The following is a 22250-nucleotide window of genomic DNA, read 5'->3' as shown; positions in this document are numbered from 1 at the left end:
TATCTATTTTTATTTATGTATCTATGTATGTAAATATGTACATATATCTTTCTGTTTCTGTTAGTAAGAAAAATATGCAACATATAGAAAAGTAGATGAAAGTCGTAAAACGAGAGCCATAACTAAAAAAAAAAAAGGTAATCCATAGTAAAAAGTTATTCAGCTAAGAAAAGAAATGGGTTTTCAAGCCAAACAAGAATTGGTAAGCAAATTTTAGGTGGGCTCTCACAATTTTCATGGGGCTGAGCTGCCAGATAGATACCGAAACATAAACGTATGCGTTGCCATCTTCTCTACACAATGAGTGCTACCAGATCGTCAAATTATGATGGCACTAGTAAGTCAAAATATCGAAAGAAGAAGCAAGTTTAGAAAATGTAAAGCAATCCGACAAAGGACACATCATTTTGCAAATTTATATAAATATACTGAACAAATATTATTTAAATCCCTTAACCTCATAACTATTTTAACTTTTGTTTAAATTTGCAAAAACAGTTAAACCAACCAATTAAACGTACGGAAGTTAAAGAGGACAACGAGAGTAGAAGCCCAAAATCATTATTGGTATTTTTGTACCGGTTTCGTGTTGTAAATAAAGTGAGCCATGGCGCCACCGCGACACAGTAGCCTCGGAGGAGGTGGTGGCGGTATGTATAATATTCCCAAATGTTTAAAAATGGCTTTCGTTTACTAAATGCTTTGAAACAAATATTGCAGTACGTTCTGGTTTCGGCGTACATGGTAATGGTAGAGGTACATATTTAAAATCCAAAAAACACAAATATTTTTATAATTCTTTGAAAACAATATTTCAGTACGTTCTGGACGCATCGAAAGCCGTCCGCGTCGTAGTGGCGGTCTGAACCGAGGTGCTGGTGCTGTAAACGATGATTTTGGCAGTATGTAGCATTATTTGTATCATATATCAACTAATAATTATTCGCTTAGGCTTGCACAATATTAACTGGTCGGACATGCGACTACAGCCATTTCAGAAAAGCTTTTACCAGGAACATCCAAAAACTCGCAATCGTTCATCACAGGAAGTTGATTGCTACCGTGCCCAGCATCAAATCACCGTACGGGGTCTGGCACCCAACCCAATTCAGTGTTTTGATGAAGCATGCTTTCCAGAATATTGCATGAATGAAATACGGCGTCAGCGCTACATAGAACCCACACCAATACAAGCCCAATCGTGGCCAATAGTTATGTCAGGCAACAACTTGGTTGGCATAGCTAAGACAGGTTCAGGCAAGACGCTTGCTTTTATACTACCTGCCATAGTGCACATCAGAGGGCAAGAGCCATTAAAGCGTGGTGATGGTCCCATAGCACTTGTACTAGCGCCTACGCGCGAACTGGCTCAGCAAATTCAGTCGGTGGCCAAAGATTTTGGCTCCAGCTCCTCTGTGCGCAATACATGTATTTTTGGCGGAGCACCGCGTTCTAAGCAAGCAAGTGACTTGCAACGCGGCGTCGAAATCGTGATTGCCACACCTGGCCGTTTGCTTGATTTTCTACAAGGCGGTACAACCAATCTGCGTCGTTGCACATACCTTGTACTGGATGAGGCTGACCGTATGCTGGACATGGGCTTTGAGCCGCAGATACGTAAAATACTTGGCCAAATCAGGCCAGACCGTCAAATACTTATGTGGAGCGCAACTTGGCCAAAAGAAGTACGTCAGCTAGCAGAAGACTTCCTTGGCAACTACATACAGGTAAGTTTGATTTTGTGGTGATTTTTAATGTAGCTTATATCTGGACATTTTACAAAGATAAACATCGGCTCATTGGAACTGTCAGCCAACCACAACATTCGGCAGTATGTAGAAGTTTGCGCTGAGCATGAGAAAGGCGCAAAATTAAAAGATCTGTTATCACACATTTATGACCAGGCCGCTATGCCCGGAAAGATTATCATATTTGTAGCCACTAAGAAAAAGGTGGATGAACTGGCACGGTTCATAAATGCTTTTGGTGTTGGTGTGGGTTCCATACATGGCGACAAATCCCAGATGGATCGTGACAGTGTGCTTAATGATTTTCGTAGTGGCCGTGCTAATATATTAGTGGCAACCGATGTGGCAGCACGTGGCCTTGACGTCGATGGCATTAAGTATGTCATCAACTTTGATTTTCCACAGTCATCAGAAGACTACATACATCGAATTGGGCGCACTGGACGGAAGCATTCTACAGGAACATCGTATGCGTTCTTTACACGAAAAAATGCCAAATGCGCACGCGCTTTGATTGAGATTCTGCGGGAGGCAAATCAGAATGTAAATCCAGAATTAGAATACATAGCACGCGATACGGGCGGTGGCAGTGGACGCAGTCGTGGTGGCCGAGGATCCATTAGAAATTATGTCGGAGGCGGCAACGTCATGAACGGTGGCAATGGATCAACCGGAAGATCTACTTCCTACCGAGGATCTTTAAGTGGCTTTAACGCGTTTAGCGAATCTGGCAATCGCTTTGATCCATCGAGCACGGCCCGGAATAGTTTCAACATCGCACAGGGATTCAGTAGCAGCATCGCCCAAAGAAGCTATAGCGGTGGTTCGTTTGGTGGTAGTTCTGGTTTTTCCAACAGTAACAGATACTCAAATTCTGAGCGACGTTAGAATAAATTATTAGGCTTATTACATTTTGATTTTTACTGTTTTACATTTTAACTCATTATCATCATCCATTGCTTATTTATTGCCACGCAAGAGTATGAGTACATTTTAAAAGATTTTAATCCATAAAGAATATAGAAACAATATACAAAATGACAAATATTTTTAAGACCCAAATATTGAAAAAAAAACGTTTAAAACAGTTTTAAAGTATATATAAAATATATAATATGCCTGCTAAACGCGGGCCGAACTTTAAATTAACCATTTTTATACTTAACGCTACAAATATTTTGTGCTGTTGCTAAATACATTGTTGTTTTTTTATATACCTTACCCATTTCACCGATTAAACTGGAGACGGTGTCTGGCGGGTACCTGCGATTTCTCAAAGATTAGTAAAGACTTTGTATTGTAGCCGCAGTAGTTACCTTTCTCCTTGTGCTTACGCACCTTGGTAGAGCGAACGCCGCCTGCTGTATTTTTGTCTATAGCACTAGGATTGCACTTTTTGTTATTGATGCGAACGAGGTTGCAGCTCTGTTGAGTGTCATCTTCAGATGCCTTTAATTTCTCCTCACGTGTCATTTGTCCATCTATACATTCTGACCAGGGTCCCTTTTCATACCGGCAAGCTAAAAAAAACGAAAATGTGACAAATCAATATATGAAATAGATTCCTTTGCTGCCATCATTATCTACCATGGGCCATAGATTGACTTTTATTTCAATCGCTGTTGACTAACTTTTGGTTTTACTAACCTTTTTTGCACTTTTTCTGTATGGTCCGAGTGGGTAGACAGTGGGACTCGCCCCTTTTCAAAGATAGAGTACGTGTGCGCATGTTAGTTTTAACATCACAGTCCGTCCATGAACTCTTTGCATAACGACAAGTTGGTGCTGTGTGAAAGACAATATATTTATTAAGCTATATTATTTATTTTAATTATTAATATAAATGTATGTGACCAGTTAAAAAACGTTGGGGTAAAACCTGAAGAACGTAGTTGACTTGGCTATACAATCGTATTTTTAACAATAATATACAAGAATATGCATATGACCAAATCGGCCATTTTATAGTTTTGTTTCGTAAAGTTTATGAATTACCATTTTTGTTTTTTATGTTCAAAGGTTTTTAAAATAGTTTTAAATTTAAAGCCCTCTTATTTGCCTACTCAAACAGGTGAATTAAACCAAAGAATTAAAAATGAACATAATCAAATATTTGGGGCTGAGCTTTTTTTAGCTTACCATTTTGTGTCGCCTTTGTTCTTGCTCCCGATCTTTTGCCTGCACGATGCTGATGTTCCTCATTCTTAGGCTTTTGCAAATGTCGCGGCTGCACCGACAGTACATCCTTACCTGTGTGTAAAGATGATTTCTTTAAGCTTGGCTTGCGAGAACCTGCTGCATCTGCGCGCTGCATCTGATTGTGCGGCTTGTTCGCTTTTTTGTTGTTTCTTGCACGTTTATTTCCACCGCTAATACCACCAACTGTAGCAGTTACAGGCAATGTAGCCAACTTGTCCGTTTCAGCTTCACGTGCTGGACGCACTATCACGTCACCAGAGTGATTTTCCATAACCAGTTTCGCACCCCTAGCGAGCTCAGTCAAAGCCATGGCACTGTTTTTCCCGCTGCCATGATGCCCATGACTATAAATCAACGTTGGCATCAGCAGCACTGTCGTTAACCAGAAATGGATCATGACTTGTATGGACACGGTTTTTAAAAGAATCATTTCAGGTGGCCAGCTATGTCCTCTGGCTCCCTGCGAAAATCGGACATAATAATAAAAGAACATAATATGCAAATTATTAAATTTAGTAAACTTAAATTGGGTGCCTAAAAAAAATTGAGAGGCAAAATTTCAAACAACCTATTTTGCATGAATTGCTTAAACACTAAAACAATTAAATTACACTAGGGTCGAGAAAATTAAATATATTTTGATTAAAAGGAAAAAAAAAAAATTAAATTATACTAGGGTCGAGAAAATTAAATATATTTTGCCTTATAGGTAAAAGTAATTAAGTAAATGCGACTTTAAAAAAATTGAGTGGCTTGAAACGCAGATTCTTAAACAACTACATTAACTACGTACTCTAAAAAGTTTCAAAAATCCAACTTAAAACAAACAAAGCAACTAAAAAGCCAACCAAGGGACACAATTGGCGCCGCATAGAACCACCAAAAAACATTTCAACTATATGTACTTGCAACTAGTCAACAAAGTTGAAAACTTTAGCTTAGTCATAAACAACTGCTGAATAAGGGAGCAAGGTTCATAACACGCACTTGTAGTTGAGAACAGCTTTAAAAAATGAAGCTTATGGTTCCCAAAATTTAAGTCATTTTTTATGTTCTACCATCGTATTCAAGTATTTTATTTTTATATAACATTCAGATTATTCAGGAACCGTCTGCCTTCAGAACGCATTCCAAAATTTAGTTTTAAACAATTTCATTGTAGATGTTGCACATCTGGTGAACATGTGAAGCGGACCCGGCATTCCTCTCGCTCATTTTTAAGGCAATCAGTAAAATAATTTATGAATAAGTTGTCTGATGTAAATTTTGTTGTAAGCTGTATATGCATATATAAGATCAGCGATCCAAGAACGGCCACTGGTAGCAGCTGCAGCAGCAATTTTATAATATAATTTATTTAAAGGAATGCAACTGTATTTGCCTTGTCTGGAGACATGTGTATAATTTTTGAGACCAATTGACTTCAGTCTCTGAACGGATACATTTTTATGTGTACGAACTATTTGCACGGGCAGTTGTAGTTAAGCAATTGACGCTTGTTTAAAGTTCAGAGTAAACAAGACATGAAACGGGATGAAAGCGAATGCAGAAAAAATACAGTTGACTGGGAAGGGTTCCACAGCGAGTACTTTTACCTTTTTTATACCCCGCAAATAGGTAGGAAGGATAGGATAACCTAGAAACTTGAAGTTTAAAAATTAGTTCTTCCTAGTGCTAGAAAAGATCAAGTTTATTTCCAATTAACGATAACTTAACTTTTTCCCGAAATCAATAAAAACTGATATCGACATTTTGTTCTTTGGCCTATCTAGCACTTCACTTTTGGATACTTAAAAAAATATATTATAATAAATAAATACAGATAAGTAAAAATTCGAATAGATTGTCAATTAACAATTGAAACTGAGGATGGATAAAAGCAACGCTGCTATTTTTCCATATCTTGGCATATTAATGTGTTACTGTACATTCATCCTATGCTTATTCTTTAGCGACTATATATGTATGTATATACTTTTACGCCTCGCTTCAGTCCTGACCCACTTTGCTGTTACGCTGCCCTTTTATTGTTGTTTCTGCTTTTAAGTCAGGGGCCGGCCTCCCTTAAGAGTGATCTAAAAAAGGTACTCGACACATATACCACAAAAAAAAATTTTCTGGCTCTTATATTTTCCGAGAAACGGTCCAAAATCTAGGTTGAATATAGATCAAAGAAATAATGCTTGCATTGATTAATAAATATAAACAATCTTAATCTGCGTGTGGTATACGAAACCTCATATAAAATGAAGAAGAAAAGCAGAGCATTTGCATTAACTCCATAGCTCACTGTTATTTGAACCAGGATGTTGGTCGTCATACAAATAAAAAATGATATCCACATATTATGTATATACCGACAAATTTCCTAAGTAAGATAAGCATTCTGTTTAACTTTTAAACTTTCGCATAAAGTTGACATTTTGCGATAAAGGTTAAGAAAATTAAGACAAACTGCAAACCTATAAATTAGGGGGTAGTCTTAATTGAAATTTCTGCAGCACTACATTTTATTTTTTTATTTATAAATCATCATTTATTTGTATATACATATCTCGCATGTCTGTGACATATGTAATATGTTTGAGTTTAAGTAACCACCACAGTGTAAAATATGTAGCAACTAAGTAAATCGCAAAAACTATTTAAAACTGTATGAATTAAAAAATTGTAAATAAATTAAACATATTTCAAATTACCTTTCTCTTTCGATTTTTTTTTTGCTTGATTCTTTTAAGCGTGATCAAGTAAGTTAGTTTTAAGAATCAGGAGAAGTTTTTAGCAAATATTGTTTGGAACTTGATCCCCGTCACTGAGTGCTGGAATTTGTAATAATTGAGGTAAAGAATTCTTCGGATATTACCGCGCACCATTTACAAAAACACGGGAGAGACTCACTCAAAAGGTTCTCTTTCACCTGGGGTTACTGCTCTGTTGCAATTCCGTCAGAGCTATGTTTAAAATCTCAATTAGCAAAAGCTTTGAAAATAATTTTCACCTAAGTACGCGTTGCCGTGGCCGATCGACGCTCTCCAGAGCTGGGCGAGAACTGAGTGAAGCTGGCATATGCTGCGGCTGGCGACGCTGCAAGTAACAAGCAACACTTGAAATACGAGACGTAACAAAATAACTCAGCTTGCCACACACTCAATACACTGAGCGGAATTTCAACGGAGTTTAAGGTGACTTATTCTCTTTTATCACCACTCTTTGGGATCGGTATCTATTAGTTTATACCTGTCTAAATATATATGACATTAACTCTTATCGATAACCAATGACATTTTTGTTATTGCGTTGCAACGTTCTAGCAGCTACTGCTGTGACAAGTGGCACAAGCATCAGGCTGTTTTTGTCATATGATTGATGGAGAGTAAATGCATTTATTTTCAGATAAGACCGAATGAGTTTATTAATATTTATATATAATATAATTTACAGCACTACTCATTTATACATATGTACTACGTATATTCCATTATCTTTATCCACTGTAACAATTAACATCTATGATAACGCTTATAGATTTCATACATTCCAGATCACCAGGGGACAATTGCGAAAACTTTGTTTAAATTTTTTTTAAAAAATTATTTGATTATTAAAATTTTATTTTAATAATTATTTTAATTTTTTCTAGACACCCAGTGTTTAATTAATTTAAATATTTATGTACGCAAGGAGTAAGAAAATGGGTACTTGCAATCCAAATACTGTTTTATCAAACATATCCAGATCCACAACAATTTTACTCATATACATACATTTTTTTAATAATGTGTGTTATACTCTCCATTCCATGCGATAGGAAACGAGTTTTGAGTGGATTTTTAGATTGAGTGTGTCAGAATCAAGTCAAATTCAACTTTGCCAGCAGAGAGCACAGTAGACATTGCTTTGATGAGAAACCAAAAATTGATTCAAGCAGACAGGAGAAAAGCCTAACATCAAATATCCAGCCAGGCAAGGGAAATAAAATGAAAAAAAAAACAAACAAAACATTTTGTTGATGTTGGTATAGTGAATATGTTTATATGTACAGACATATGCAGATACATTATACATATGTACAACATACATGTATCGCATGCTCGAGTAAGAAGCCTGAGATTGTACGGCAAACGACGTTGTTGAAAAATATATTTATACTTATGTATGTATGTATGTATATGTATTTTCTTCTTTTGCTTCTTTGTTTACTTTCTTAGTTTATACTTTTAATATACATACATATGTGTATGGCATTGGTCTGTTTGTATTGCAGTTATGTGTGTCTGTTTGTAAATATATTTGTGGTTGTCCAGTCGCCGGAGAGCCCGGAAGGCTGCAGGTTTTTAGACAGCCGAGACAGCAGAATTCTCTAGCAAAAACGGTAAACAACTTGGATTTGGCTTTAAATACAATTTGAAGTATGCTGACTTTTTTCTGCATATGAGCATTCACCTTCCACTTTTTTTCTAAAAATATCTTTGAATTTTTCTCTCTCCGCGCTTGCGTTTTCTGTCTTTTCCTCTCTATCTTTCTCTCTCTCTCTCTCTCTCTACGCTTGCGGTCTCAATATTTCTGACTCACTCTCTCTCTCTTTCTCATTCTCCTCCGCTCTCTCTCCCGCTCTCTCTCTCTCTCTCTTTTTCTCTTTCTCTATCTTGTTCTCACAGTTTTATCCTGCTCATTTGGTGAGAAATGGTATCTCAATGTGTTGCTAGGTGCCAATGTTAACCGTTTTCCCGGATTTTCAGGATTTATTGGTGTTGACGTTATTGTTAGTCGCTTATTCGTATACATATACATACATATATATACTTAGATTATTAAATATACATAGTTATGTATGAATTTCTGTCATATATACCAACATCTGTACATACACAAAAACATATGTATGTACATATGTATGTATTCCAATATTTTCTGACAATTGCACATCTTGCATGTCCATTAATGATTGCTTCCGTCATTGTTGATGACGTAGCTGATGTGCAAAAATCAGATCTTAATGACAGCGCTAAACATACATGCATCTGTATATACGTACATAGATACTTGTCGATGTCGGGCAAACGCAGTACATATGTATGTACATACATACATATGCATGTACATTTTTGCAGGCGCACAATCGACTGAAACTTGATACGACACGCAGTCAGGGGTGACTATATGTACATATATCTACATTTATGCATTGATTTGTACATATAGCTCATTTTCTTCATTCATAAGTCAAAAAAGGCGATGTTTAAGTTAAAGATATGTATGTAAAAATGTCGCATTCATATTTTGTATACTCTTCACATGACTGAATATAATATCTTCTCTTTCCTGCAGGCTAATTATTTAAAATCTTCTTCAAGTAAATAATATTGTTTTTGTGAAAGCTTTGCTGTTTAGTCAGTCTTTATTCAAATGTACATACATACATACACATGCATATTGAATTCAAATATGGACATACATATGTATGTATGTATATTAACCAGTTCAGTCCCATATCCCAGTTCTAGCAGCTACAAATGTCAAGTATTAAATTGCCAGTTCTTCGAATTACTTTGTACACGAGCAACGGGAATTTCAATGAAAGAATTATTTCTGTATGTATATACATACATATGTATATATATGTACATAAATGTACAGCCGCCACATACTTTTACAGCCTACACGTGATGGCAAAAACCCTATTTGCGTGCTTTTCACTCTCAAACGGATATAGCTCCTCTGAACTCTCTGATAATATGGTTGTTGAATGTGCCTTCTCTTATTAACAACTGTATAAAAGCCCTAGCCTACAGCTATCCAAATACGAGCCTTTTGCTTGTCCAAGCAAAATTTCATACGTAGATACATACATGCTCATATCTTTATGTAAACATTACTTCTCGATGACATTCTTTAAAATGCATAAACAATTTTCGCATAGGATACTTACAATTGTGCACGTAATTGGTTTGACAAAAGTCAATTGCAAGCCCTGGGGCCTTGAATTTGGGCTGTAAGTTTAAAAAGTTACATTAGTTTGCTTAATCCAGAAATGTATTACCCATCTCGCTAACGTTACCGCATCTGGAACCGTATACAGTTTTCCAGCAGAACCACAATTAAGTACAGTCTCTTATGAACTTACGAGTACTTTACTTCCATTAAATTTGATTTTACCAAACAACCATTAACATCCAATTAGAATGAATAATTTTAATTAATATATCTTTTTATATCCTGAACCCATTGAACATGGGTAAAAAGGGTATAATGGTATTGTGTAAATGCAAGTTGACCGAAAAAACAGCAGAATATCCTAGATAAACTCTTATAGATTATGTTTTTATTTAAATCCTTGTCAAGTTTTTATTTATAATATTTTATGAAATTGCAGTTTTTTTTTGTTTAATTTTCTCTTTCATGGTATTCTTAATGTATGTATGTAAATACGTATGAATGCAAATGACTATATTTTATGTATATAATTTCTGATTTACTTGTCGTGTCATTGAGTTTTCAAGGCTTCCCGATAGAATAAAAATAATTTCAGTTAAATACGTTTGACATTAAATATTCATATAAATTTGTTTTCCAACACTTACATATACATATGCGTGTTTTTACATAATTATATGAATCCACACATATTTATATGTAAGCTATAATGGATTATACAGTTTTCGTTTGTATTATAATGCTTATGGTTGCATATTTTTTTTTAATACATAAATAACTCTATTATTTTAAAATAATGTGCTTTGTTTAAAATAGAATCAGATATTAAATTCATTTTGAAATACAACTATTATAATTATCAGCTACAACTAAAACGACTATTTCTGCGGGAAGGGTTTACCGTTCTGCACAATTTATTTCGGAAAATTATATTTTTCTCACTTTTTATAATTCAAATTGAATTTTTTTTTTCGCTTGACAAAAAAGAACAAAAATAAATCCTGTTTGAGTGGGAGATACTTGTATGTAGTTTAAAAGTATGATCAATACTGTTTAGTCATACAAAGATACATTTTCGGGGGTTTTATGTTAGTTTTGTTTAAAATACGCAATCGCATTAGCAATGCCCTTGCGATTACCAATCGGCCATTGTCTCTTTGTTACTTTGCAATACTATTGTATTACTTTTTACAATATTTACACTAAGTGTTTTATTAAATGTTGCATTTATTGTATGTCTAAATTGTATATATGTATTACTTATATCAATTATATGTGCCGCTGTTTTTTCTGTTCTCTTTTATTGAGATCAAATACAGAAGCTGATATTTTCAGACGAACGTTTTACATCAATTATGTTTGAATAACTTTTGTTTAAATATGGGAAGGTATATATGTATTAATGTTGGTGTAAAGTTATTTTTCGAATAACTTGGCTAATGCTTTATATGAATTGTCAGACAATCTTCCGGGCTATAAGATTCCTATCTGCCGGATCAGTCGTATTGTTTTCTTGCGTTTGGAGAAACTTGGATAAACTTAATGGTATGGTATGGTTTCACATATCAATCGCAAATTCTTGCAAACTTTTTCTTTAGTAGTAGATTTTAGTTAATTCCGTTATTTTATATAAATTGTTTAAAATCAAATCTACAATTTTTTAAATGTATTCAAATATAATTTTTACGGTTATCCATTAAGTGGGTTTATTTATTACGATTTTATTTAGTGTTCTTATATTTTTGAAAAACGAGCTCCAGGGAAAAATCTAACATCTGACTTTAAAAAAATGAGTGTTTGTTACCAGATTACTTAAACACGTCCTTTGCGAGCAGCTGCAGGTAAGATAAGATACCCAGAAAATAGTTAAGATATATTGTTCTCTTTTTATAATGAAAATAAATATTATCTTATAACATTAAATATGCAATTAGCTTGTGTATATTGTAAGTATGTGTTCACATCTAAAAATTCGATTACTAACCTTTATCCTTATTTTTGCGCTGCTCCTTGGCACTCTTATCCTTGGACTTGCCGGGCTTGCAGTTCTTCTTAATTAAACGTGTTGCTTCGCATGAAGGATCGCTGGTGGCCTTTAATTTATCAGCTCTGGTCATCTGTCCTGTGGTACATTCAGACCAAGATCCCTTCTCATATCGACACGCTGAAATTCATTTCAAGAAAATTGCATAGTTTGGTTTTATATTATCCCATTTTCTTAGTTTATTAGATTTATATCACAAATGTATCATTCTTACCCTTTTTGCACTTTTTCTGAATGGTGCGAGTTTGATCGCAAGCTGGGTCCCCCTTTTTCAATGTCAAAGTTCGAGAACGTGTATTAGTTTTAGTATCACATTCAGTCCATGGATTTTTGCCATAACGACATGAGAGGCCTGTTAAGAAAATTTTAATATTATTAGAAACAATTTAATTCCTTATAACAAACTGAGCTCACCATCGCTCTTTGTCCCGCGTTCGTTGCGTATTAATACCTCGTGATCATCCTCTTCCCAAACCTCCCCCTGTATAGCTGTTGTGGGTTGAGTCAGCTCGGCCACGGGCAGAGCCAGTGGCGTCTCCTGCCCCTCTGTAGTTCCAAACACTAAATTAGACATCAAAGCTGACCATGTTAAGATCGCTGCCACCCAGAACCCTTTGCAATTATGACTCATTGTGCGTGTTGATTGCCTACAATTTTAAGCCGTAAATAAATTAATGTGGAAAAATGACGTACGATTAAGTTAGCTTAAGGGCAAAGACCAAAAACGTTTTAGATCCTTCTTTTTAACAACAATGTTTCAGTAACCAAATTTTTTTAATTTAATTAAATATAATATTTTTCGTCCGTTCTTCATATCTGATAGTATTTTTTGCATGTATCCCTTTTCATAATTAATTTATTATTTTTATTAGACTTATTTTTTATTTGTAACGTAGACTTAACCGCATCCATAATGGAGCCTCGGATTCGTAGCCTGGACAATGCTGTGCACTTGCCATTCTGACTGGGTCAATTTAATCATTTTTAATAGTTTTTTTTTATAAAACGGGTTACTATCAATACTCCTACCAGAGTCCTTAAATTAAATATATATGAAGCCTGTTCTGATAAGGGAGGCATATTTTGAATTGAGAACATTGTGTCGTATGTATGTACATAGTATGTAAAATGTGTGGACAGCCAAAAAAAATTTGATTTATATTACTAAAAAGCAAATATACACACATCAGCATACAGAATCTAAAGCATCTGAAAGCTAAATGAAAATTCTTTTTGCTTACCCTCCGCAAGCAATGTCCTTAGTATTGCTCAACTAAGTAAAGAGTGACGCAATACGCGCTGTATATTTGTTAAACCAGACACTGACACTAAAATTGTGAAAAATCAGGAACAATACACAGAAATATATCTGCGTTAAAATTAAAATATTTGATCTCTTAGATTTCTTATATATCCTTTGAGTCGGGTGTAAAAATGGATAACTGCGTAGCACTAAATTGAACACACAATTATTAAACTAACCGTTATACACACACAAAACTCTCCTCCACCACTCACACTAAGGTGGTCAATTGGCTATGGCGCTGACTGGGGATGAGGCTGAGCGCAAAAGAAGAAGAATTTGTTCTGGGAATTTTTCTGAACTGCTTTCGTTGCGCGTCTCTTTTAAACTGAATAGCAAAATATGCGAAAAGCTGCAAAAGGCCCTGCATAGTATCCTGAAGGATGTTATGCTCTCAACCAAGTGCCATTCTCTTTTCATCTATCTCGCTCTCGCACCAAAGACTTTTATCATAAAGCTGCGCATGTTCCAAAAATAAACCCCACAATTGCAGCTGCTATGCTTCCTGTTTTAGGATGAAGTCTTTGTTGCAATTCAAAGCAAAATATCATGAATTTATTTGCCAACAATAAAATGTTTTTTTTTCTAAGTTTTGTGCAAGAAATTATGAGGCCAACATTATCAGTAATATATTACATCACTAACTGATACATTGCATGGGTTCCAGAGTCCACTATTATGTAAAGATACGCAGTTTCTATATAGCTGTATACATAGTTAATCGCTTATGCTCTTTCATTACAGTTGAGCATTTGATGTTAGCCTGTAGTCTCAATGTCGTTTAAATTGAAGTTAACTCATTAATTATAATATTATATTAATTCATGAATTATATATTAAGCCCATCCTAGGCTTATTATTATAAAAAGAGTTGAGCTTAACTAAGCGACAACGTTATCTTATCACAGTATTATTAAATTTATTTATGGATGAGTTAACATATATACATAAAACTGTTTTAGCACAAAAATATTTCACTCGGAAAGTCGAGAAATGCCCGCTAATATAAAATATAACTTTAAATTTGGTATAACTTTATATGGTCAAGTTGATAAGGGTAGGTTTCAACTTTCCACGGCGGAAATTGATGTCGAAATTTCAAAGTTGTTACTAAGTATGCATAAATATACAAATTAATACCCACGGCTATTCAACTTGAGGTGGAGAATCTGTTAAGACCATAAACTGTCATAAAATTTAAAAATTCAAATCTAATTTAGTCAGATGGTCACACCAAACGGAGGTCGCCTTGACTAACGAGCAGCTCCTTCTCAACTTTATATAGCTTTTCAGTTAGTATGATTTATGTGCGATTGTTAATATGATTTTTATTATGTATACATATACTTTAAATATTCATATTCTAAGAATGCGTATCAAATGGAGAAAGCCTGCGAATATGATTTGCAGTTAAAGTGCACAATATTGTAACCCTGCATCCAAAAACTAAAAGAACTTTATAGAGATGTTAAGAAAGGAAAGAAAACGAAAGGAAAATAATTAATACAGTCATTTTTTTGATAATGCTCCCAAAAGACCAACATTATCCGAGTCTCAAGGAAAGGGCTACAAGCCAATGCCCATTACTGCATTTGCTGGTGGCCAACGCACGCAGTCAAGCAAAAGATCACGTGCCTGGAATTCATTTGTAATTTAATGTCTATGAAAACAGCATGTGCGCTTCTCTCCTAATTGTACAAGTACAACAGTGCACATCACTGCACATTTGGGGCAAAGTTCCAAACAGGAATTCACTTATTTCAAACAACTTAAATATTATGATACTTATATCCTTGTAAAGGGTATTCTCTATTATATTATATGTCAACAGACGAGTTAACATAGCCATGTCTGTTTGTCTGGTTTTTGTATGAACAACTTTTTGAGTTATCAAGATATCTGTGATATCTGCCAAACTCGGCATTTGTTAGTTTCACTATGCTTTTTACATATATGAAAACACTATCAACATCAGACAACTATATCATATGGCTGCCATAGGAACGATCGATCGAAGACTACGTTGATGTAAACATTTTTTTGATTATCAAGATCTCTTATCGATATACCGATCTTATAAGCTAAATCTTATAAAGATTGCAGTAGATATTTTATAGCTCTATGTGAAGAATCGGTGTTTTCCAAGATATTTTTATCAAACTCAGCAATTACGAGCTTCACTATTCACACATATCTGCAAAATCGTAAAGCAAATGTCTTCAAGGGTATTCAATTTTCGACGCGCCGAAGATTTTCTATTTTCATCTCATTTCAATGACTACCAGCAAATGAATATCTCACAATAAGTGCTCAGTGTGCTTAACACCCATATGTTGACATTGTAAAGTCACTTGTAATTATGATACGGATAAAATGAATTAATACATATATAAACCCAAAATCAAATTTGAACGGGATGGGATGGGAATAGGTACGATATTTATAATTATGTACTCACCTGTATGAGTGTGAATTACACGTACAATTGTTTTGTTGTCATCTATCTGCAGGCGGGAGACGAACTATTATATCACATCACTGAAAGAACAGAAAAGTCGAGATAGTGTTTATTAACTTAAAATCGTAGCTAGCTAGCTTTATTTGAATTAGTGAGAATCGCCTAGTAGAGCAATATTTATAAATAAATTGAAATAGTTGTTACTTTTATTTTCAATGATGAAGACATAGTTATGATTAAAATACGTACCAGTTTTTTCAATGGCCACATTAAAAATGTATGTCGGCTTTTCCGCCAAAGCCATAGCCACTGCCTCGTATATAGTGGAATCCGCCTCCTTCATTGTTCAAGCTACCTTTTCCATTGCTGAAGCTACGGTTTTCTCCAAATCCGCCTCCTCTTTTGCGTAAGTTGCCGCCTCCTCCAATGCTGAAGCTGCCGTTTCCTCCATAGTTAAAGCCGCCACAACCTCCGATATTTAAGCCGCCGCCTCCTCCATTGCTGAAGCTGCCGCTTCCTCCATAGTTAAAGGTGCCTCCTCCTAAGGCCGCTGCCTTCTCCACTTGATGTGAAGCCAATGATACTTACTTAAATTTATGAGAATCGCGTAGTAGGGAACTAATTAAGATTAGTTTTTTTAATATCTATTTACCCACATACATACACACACATACATTTATAGGCACATTCATACGCAAATATATATACCCACATACGTACACATGCGCACATACATACATTGACATATGCATACACACATGCGTTAATACTCACAAACATACAAAAATATACACATATACATATACACATAATACTCACAAACATACAAAAATATGCACATATACATTCACGAACATACATACAAACGTATGTACATATATACACATACTTACACACATACATGCATACACACATACATTAATATATATATATATAATATATATATATAAATACACTCACATACATACTTTTACACACAAACATACATATATATATATGTATATGTATATGTATGTATACATATTTGTATGCATGAGGGTATGTATATGTGTATATATGTTTGTGTGAAAATGATGTGCGTATGTGAGTATGTATATTTATATGTATTAAGCTATGTGAGGTGTGTAAGAAGGGTACTTGTGCATATTATATCGTAACTAACCGACCGACACTTATATGCTCCATTATGTGTTTACCGTGTCTTCCTTGGTTTGGCCTCCAGATAAATTTGGCATCTTAATCTGGCAACATTATTCTGGGTCAAATTTCATGTAAAAATGGTACCCTCATATATCCTATATAGACATAGGTCAAGGTTTCCTACCCCATAATTCGGTCAAATCTCATCCGATTATTACGAGTTTTTGCTTTTTGTTCATGGTTTTCCCTCTAGAATAATCTGGCATTCAAATCTGAAGACAACATTTTTAGTCGAAATTCATGTCAAAACCTTACCCGAAGATTTGTATATAGACATTGGTCAAAATTTCCCATTCCCATAACTCAGTCAAATCTCATCCGATTCTTACGAGGTTTTGCTTTTTGTTCATGTTTTTCCCTCTAGAATAATCTGGCATTCAAATCTGAATTCAAAATTTTTAGTCAAAATTCATATCAAAATCTTACCCCAAGATTCGCATATAGACATGGGTCGAAAATTTCAATTCAGCTAAATCGGTCAAATCTCATCCGATTCTTACGAGGTTTTGCTCTTTGTTCATGGTTTTCCCTCTAGAATAATCTGGCATTCAAATCTGAAGACCAAATTTTTACTCGAAATTCATGTCAGAATCTTACCGCAAGATTCGTATAAGGGCATTGGTCAAAACTTTCCATTCCCATAACTCGGTCAAATCTCATCCGATTCTTACGAGTTTTTGATTTTTGTTCATGTTTTTCCCTCTAGAATAATCTGGCATTCAAATCTGAATTCAAAATTTTTAGTCAAAATTCATGTCAAAATCTTACCCCAAGATTCGCATATAGACATGGGTCGAAAATTTCAATTCAGCTAACTCGGTCAAATCTCATCCGATTCTTACGAGGTTTTGCTCTTTGTTCATGGTTTTCCCTCTAGAATAATCTGGCATTCAAATCTGAAGACCAAATTTTTACTCGAAATTCATGTCAGAATCTTACCGCAAGATTCGTATAAGGGCATTGGTCAAAACTTTCCATTCCCATAACTCGGTCAAATCTCATCCGATTCTTACGAGTTTTTGATTTTTGTTCATGGTTTTCCCTCTAGAATTATCTGGCATTCAAATCTGAAGACAAAATTTTAAGTCGAAATTCATGTCAAAATCTTACCCGAAGATTCGTGTATAGACATTGGTCAAAATTTCCCATTCCCATAACTCAGTCAAATCTTATCCGGTTCTTACGAGGTTTTGCTTTTTGTTCATGGTTTTCCCTCTAGAATAATCTGGCATTCAAATCGGAATACAACATTTTTGGTCGAAATTCATGTCAGAATCTTACCCCAAGACTCGTATAAGGACATTGGTCAAAACTTCCCATTTCCATAACTCGGTCAAATCTCATCCGATTCTTACGAGTTTTTGCTTTTTGTTCATGGTTTTCCCTCTAGAATAATCTGGCATTAAAATCTGAAGACAAAATTTTTACTCGAAATTCATGTCAGAATCTTACCCCAAGATTCGTATAAGGACATGGGTCAAAACTTCCCATTACCATAACTCGGTCAAATCTCATCCGATTCGTACGAGTTTTTGCTTTTTGTTCAAGGTTTTCCCTCTAGAATAATCTGGCATTCAAATCTGAAGACAACATTTTTAGTCGAAATTCATGTCAAAATCTTACCCGAAGATTTGTATATAGACATTGGTCAAAATTTCCCATTCCCATAACTCAGTCAAATCTCATCCGATTCTTACGAGGTTTTGCTTTTTGTTCATGGCTTTCCCTCTAGAATAATCTGGCATTCAAATCTGAATACATACTATTTAGTCGAAATTCATGTCAGAATCTTACCCCGAGATTCGTATAAGGACATTGGTCAAAACTTCCCATTCCCATAACTCAGTCAAATCTCATCCGATTCTTACGAGTTTTTGCTTTTTGTTCATGGTTTTCCCTCTAGAATAATCTGGCAATCAAATCTGAAGACAAAACTTTTACTCGAAATTCATGTCAGAATCTTACCCCAAGATTCGTATAAGGACATGGGTCAAAACTTCCCATTACCATAACTCGGTCAAATCTCATCCGATTCTTACGAGTTTTTGCTTTTTGTTCATGGTTTTCCCTCTAGAATAATCTGGCATTCAAATCTGAATACATACTATTTAGTCGAAATTCATGTCAGAATCTTACCCCAAGATTCGTATAAGGACATTGGTCAAAACCTCCCATTCCCATAACTCAGTCAAATCTCATCCGATTCCTACGAGGTTTTGCTTTTTGTTCATGGTTTTCCCTCTAGAAAATTCTGGCATTCAAATCTGAAGACAACATTTTTACTCGAAATTCATGTCAGAATCTTACCCCAAGATTCGTATAAGGACATTGGTCAAAACTTCCCATTCCCATAACTCAGTCAAATCTCATCCGATTCGTACGAGTTTTTGCTTTTTGTTCATGGTTTTCCCTCTAGAATAATCTGGCATTCAAATCTGAAGACAACATTTTTAGTCGAAATTCATGTCAAAATCTTACCCGAAGATTTGTATATAGACATTGGTCAAAATTTCCCATTCCCATAACTCAGTCAAATCTCATCCGATTCTTACGAGGTTTTGCTTTTCGTTCATGTTTTTCCCTCTAGAATAATCTGGCATTCAAATCTGAATTCAAAATTTTTACTCGAAATTCATGTCAAAATCTTACCCCAAGATTCGTATATAGACATGGGTCGAAAATTTCAATTCAGCTTACTCGGTCAAATCTCATCCGATTCTTACGAGGTTTTGCTCTTTGTTCATGGTTTTCCCTCTAGAATAATCTGGCATTCAAATCTGAAGACAAAATTTTTACTCGAAATTCATGTCAGAATCTTACCTCAAGATTCGTATAAGGACATTGGTCAAAGCTTCCCATTCCCATAACTCGGTCAAATCTCATCCGATTCTTACGAGGTTTTGCTTTTTGTTCATGGTTTTCCCTCTAGAATAATCTGGCATTCAAATCTGAATACAAAATTTTTACTCGAAATTCATGTCAAAATCTTACCCCAAGATTCGTATAAAGACATTGGTCAAAACTTCCCATTTCCATAACTCGGTCAAATCTCATCCGATTCTTACGAGTTTTTGCTTTTTGTTCATGGTTTTCCCTCTAGAATAATCTGGCATTCAAATCTGACTACATATTTTTAGTCGAAATTCATGCCAAAATCTTACCCCAAGATTCGTATATAGACATTGGTCAAAACTTCCCATTCCCATAACTCGGTCAAATCTCATCCGATTCTTACGAGGTTTTGCTGTTTGTTCATGGTTTTCCCTATAGAATAATCTGGCATTAAAATCTGAATACATAATTTTTTTCCCTATAGAATAATCTGGCATTAAAATCTGAATACATAATTTTTAGTCGAAATTCATGTCAGAATCTTACCCCAAGATTCGTATGACATTGGTCAAAACTTCCCATTCCCATAACTCGGTCAAATCTCATCCGATTCTTACGAGTTTTTGCTTTTTGTTCATGGTTTTCCCTCTAGAATAATCTGGCGTTCAAATCTGAAGACAACATTTTTAGTCGAAATTCATGTCAAAATCTTACCCGAAGATTTGTATATAGACATTGGTCAAAATTTCCCATTCCCATAACTCAGTCAAATCTCATCCGATTTTACGAGGTTTTGCTTTTTGTTCATGTTTTTCCCTTTAGAATAATCTGGCATTCAAATCTGAATTCAAAATTTTTAGTCAAAATTCATGTCAAAATCTTACCCCAAGATTCGCATATAGACATGGGTCGAAAATTTCAATTCAGCTAACTCGGTCAAATCTCATCCGATTCTTACGAGGTTTTGCTCTTTGTTCATGGTTTTCCCTCTAGAATAATCTGGCATTCAAATCTGAAGACAAAATTTTTACTCGAAATTCATGTCAGAATCTTACCCCAAGATTCGTATTAGAACATTGGTCAAAACTTCCCATTCCCATTACTCGGTCAAATCTCATCCGATTCTTACGAGTTTTTGCTTTTTGTTCATGGTTTTCCCTCTAGGATAATCTGGCATTCAAATCTGAATACAAAATTTTTACTCGAAATTCATGTCAGAATCTTACCCCGAGATTCGTATAAGGACATTGGTCAAAACCTCCCATTCCCATAACTCAGTCAAATCTCATCCATTCTTACGAGGTTTTGCTTTTTGTTCATGGTTTTCCCTCTAGAAAATTCTGGCATTCAAATCTGAAGACAACATTTTAACTCGAAATTCATGTCAGAATCTTACCCCAAGATTCGTATATGACATTGGTCAAAACTTCCCATTCCCATAACTCAGTCAAATCTCATCCGATTCTTACGAGTTTTTGCTTTTTGTTCATGGTTTTCCCTCTAGAATAATCTGGCAATCAAATCTGAAGACAAAACTTTTACTCGAAATTCATGTCAGAATCTTACCCCAAGATTCGTATAAGGACATGGGTCAAAACTTCCCATTACCATAACTCGGTCAAATCTCATCCGATTCGTACGAGTTTTTGCTTTTTGTTCATGGTTTTCCCTCTAGAATAATCTGGCATTCAAATCTGAAGACAACATTTTTAGTCGAAATTCATGTCAAAATCTTACCCGAAGATTTGTATATAGACATTGGTCAAAATTTCCCATTCCCATAACTCAGTCAAATCTCATGATTCTTACGAGGTTTTGCTTTTTGTTCATGTTTTTCCCTCTAGAATAATCTGGCATTCAAATCTGAATTCAAAATTTTTAGTCAAAATTCATGTCAAAATCTTACCCCGAGATTCGTATATAGACATGGGTCGAAAATTTCAATTCAGCTAACTCGGTCAAATCTCATCCGATTCTTACGAGGTTTTGCTCTTTGTTCATGGTTTTCCCTCTAGAATAATCTGGCATTCAAATCTGAAGACAAAATTTTTACTCGAAATTCATGTCAGAATCTTACCCCAAGATTCGTATAAGAACATTGGTCAAAACTTCCCATTACCATAACTCGGTCAAATCTCATCCGGTTCTTACGAGTTTTTGCTTTTTGTTCATGGCTTTCCCTCTAGAATAATCTGGCATTCAAATCTGAATACATACTATTTAGTCGAAATTCATGTCAGAATCTTACCCCGAGATTCGTATAAGGACATTGGTCAAAACTTCCCATTCCCATAACTCAGTCAAATCTCATCCGATTCTTACGAGTTTTTGCTTTTTGTTCATGGTTTTCCCTCTAGAATAATCTGGCATTCAAATCTGAAGACAAAATTTTTACTCGAAATTCATGTCAGAATCTTACCCCAAGATTCGTATAAGGACATTGGTCAAAACTTCCCATTCCCATAACTCGGTCAAATCTCATCCGATTCTTACGAGTTTTTGCTTTTTGTTCATGGTTTTCCCTCTAGAATA

The 22250-nt window shown here is 35.0% G+C and overlaps 3 protein-coding genes across 7 annotated transcripts; 1 reads left to right on the top strand and 2 right to left on the bottom strand.

Annotated features, from left to right (window-relative positions):
* The first annotated feature begins 387 nt into the window (after positions 1 to 387).
* Positions 388 to 2657, top strand: LOC135429112 (ATP-dependent RNA helicase p62-like). 2 transcript variants are annotated; one of them, XM_064683311.1, is made up of 5 exons: positions 389 to 650; positions 721 to 756; positions 819 to 902; positions 952 to 1727; positions 1785 to 2657. In XM_064683311.1, the coding sequence occupies exons 1-5, from the start codon at positions 608 to 610 to the stop codon at positions 2634 to 2636; spliced, it is 1791 nt and encodes a 596-aa protein (XP_064539381.1). In that variant the 5' UTR covers positions 389 to 607; the 3' UTR covers positions 2637 to 2657. The 2 variants fall into 2 exon arrangements, with proteins under 2 accessions (XP_064539382.1, XP_064539381.1); XM_064683312.1 differs by lacking the exon at positions 721 to 756 and having other exon boundaries at positions 388 to 650.
* Positions 2658 to 2836: 179 nt separating this feature from the next.
* miple2 (midkine and pleiotrophin 2) lies at positions 2837 to 7010 on the bottom strand. Its single transcript, XM_064683313.1, has 6 exons — positions 6846 to 7010; positions 6647 to 6766; positions 3888 to 4407; positions 3396 to 3533; positions 3065 to 3268; positions 2837 to 3011 (listed from the first exon to the last, which is right to left on the bottom strand). The coding sequence occupies exons 3-6, from the start codon at positions 4375 to 4377 to the stop codon at positions 2983 to 2985; spliced, it is 861 nt and encodes a 286-aa protein (XP_064539383.1). The 5' UTR covers positions 4378 to 4407; positions 6647 to 6766; positions 6846 to 7010; the 3' UTR covers positions 2837 to 2982.
* A 3237-nt stretch (positions 7011 to 10247) lies between these two features.
* Positions 10248 to 15743, bottom strand: miple1 (midkine and pleiotrophin 1). 4 transcript variants are annotated; one of them, XM_064683315.1, is made up of 6 exons: positions 13408 to 13555; positions 13167 to 13253; positions 12340 to 12572; positions 12140 to 12277; positions 11866 to 12045; positions 10248 to 11716 (listed from the first exon to the last, which is right to left on the bottom strand). In XM_064683315.1, the coding sequence occupies exons 3-6, from the start codon at positions 12554 to 12556 to the stop codon at positions 11694 to 11696; spliced, it is 558 nt and encodes a 185-aa protein (XP_064539385.1). In that variant the 5' UTR covers positions 12557 to 12572; positions 13167 to 13253; positions 13408 to 13555; the 3' UTR covers positions 10248 to 11693. The 4 variants fall into 4 exon arrangements, with proteins under 4 accessions (XP_064539385.1, XP_064539384.1, XP_064539387.1 ...); XM_064683314.1 differs by lacking the exons at positions 13167 to 13253; positions 13408 to 13555 and adding an exon at positions 15712 to 15743; XM_064683317.1 differs by lacking the exons at positions 13167 to 13253; positions 13408 to 13555 and adding an exon at positions 15687 to 15738.
* Between the last annotated feature and the right edge of the window lie 6507 nt (positions 15744 to 22250).

The sequence above is a fragment of the Drosophila montana genome, unplaced genomic scaffold (assembly GCF_035044405.1).
Source record: "Drosophila montana isolate Dmon_TW-CO22-7 unplaced genomic scaffold, ASM3504440v1 contig_2592_1, whole genome shotgun sequence".
NCBI classification, from domain to species: domain Eukaryota; kingdom Metazoa; phylum Arthropoda; class Insecta; order Diptera; family Drosophilidae; genus Drosophila; species Drosophila montana.
The sequence above is the reverse complement of the archived record's forward strand: the minus strand, read 5'-3'. Positions and strand labels throughout refer to the sequence as shown.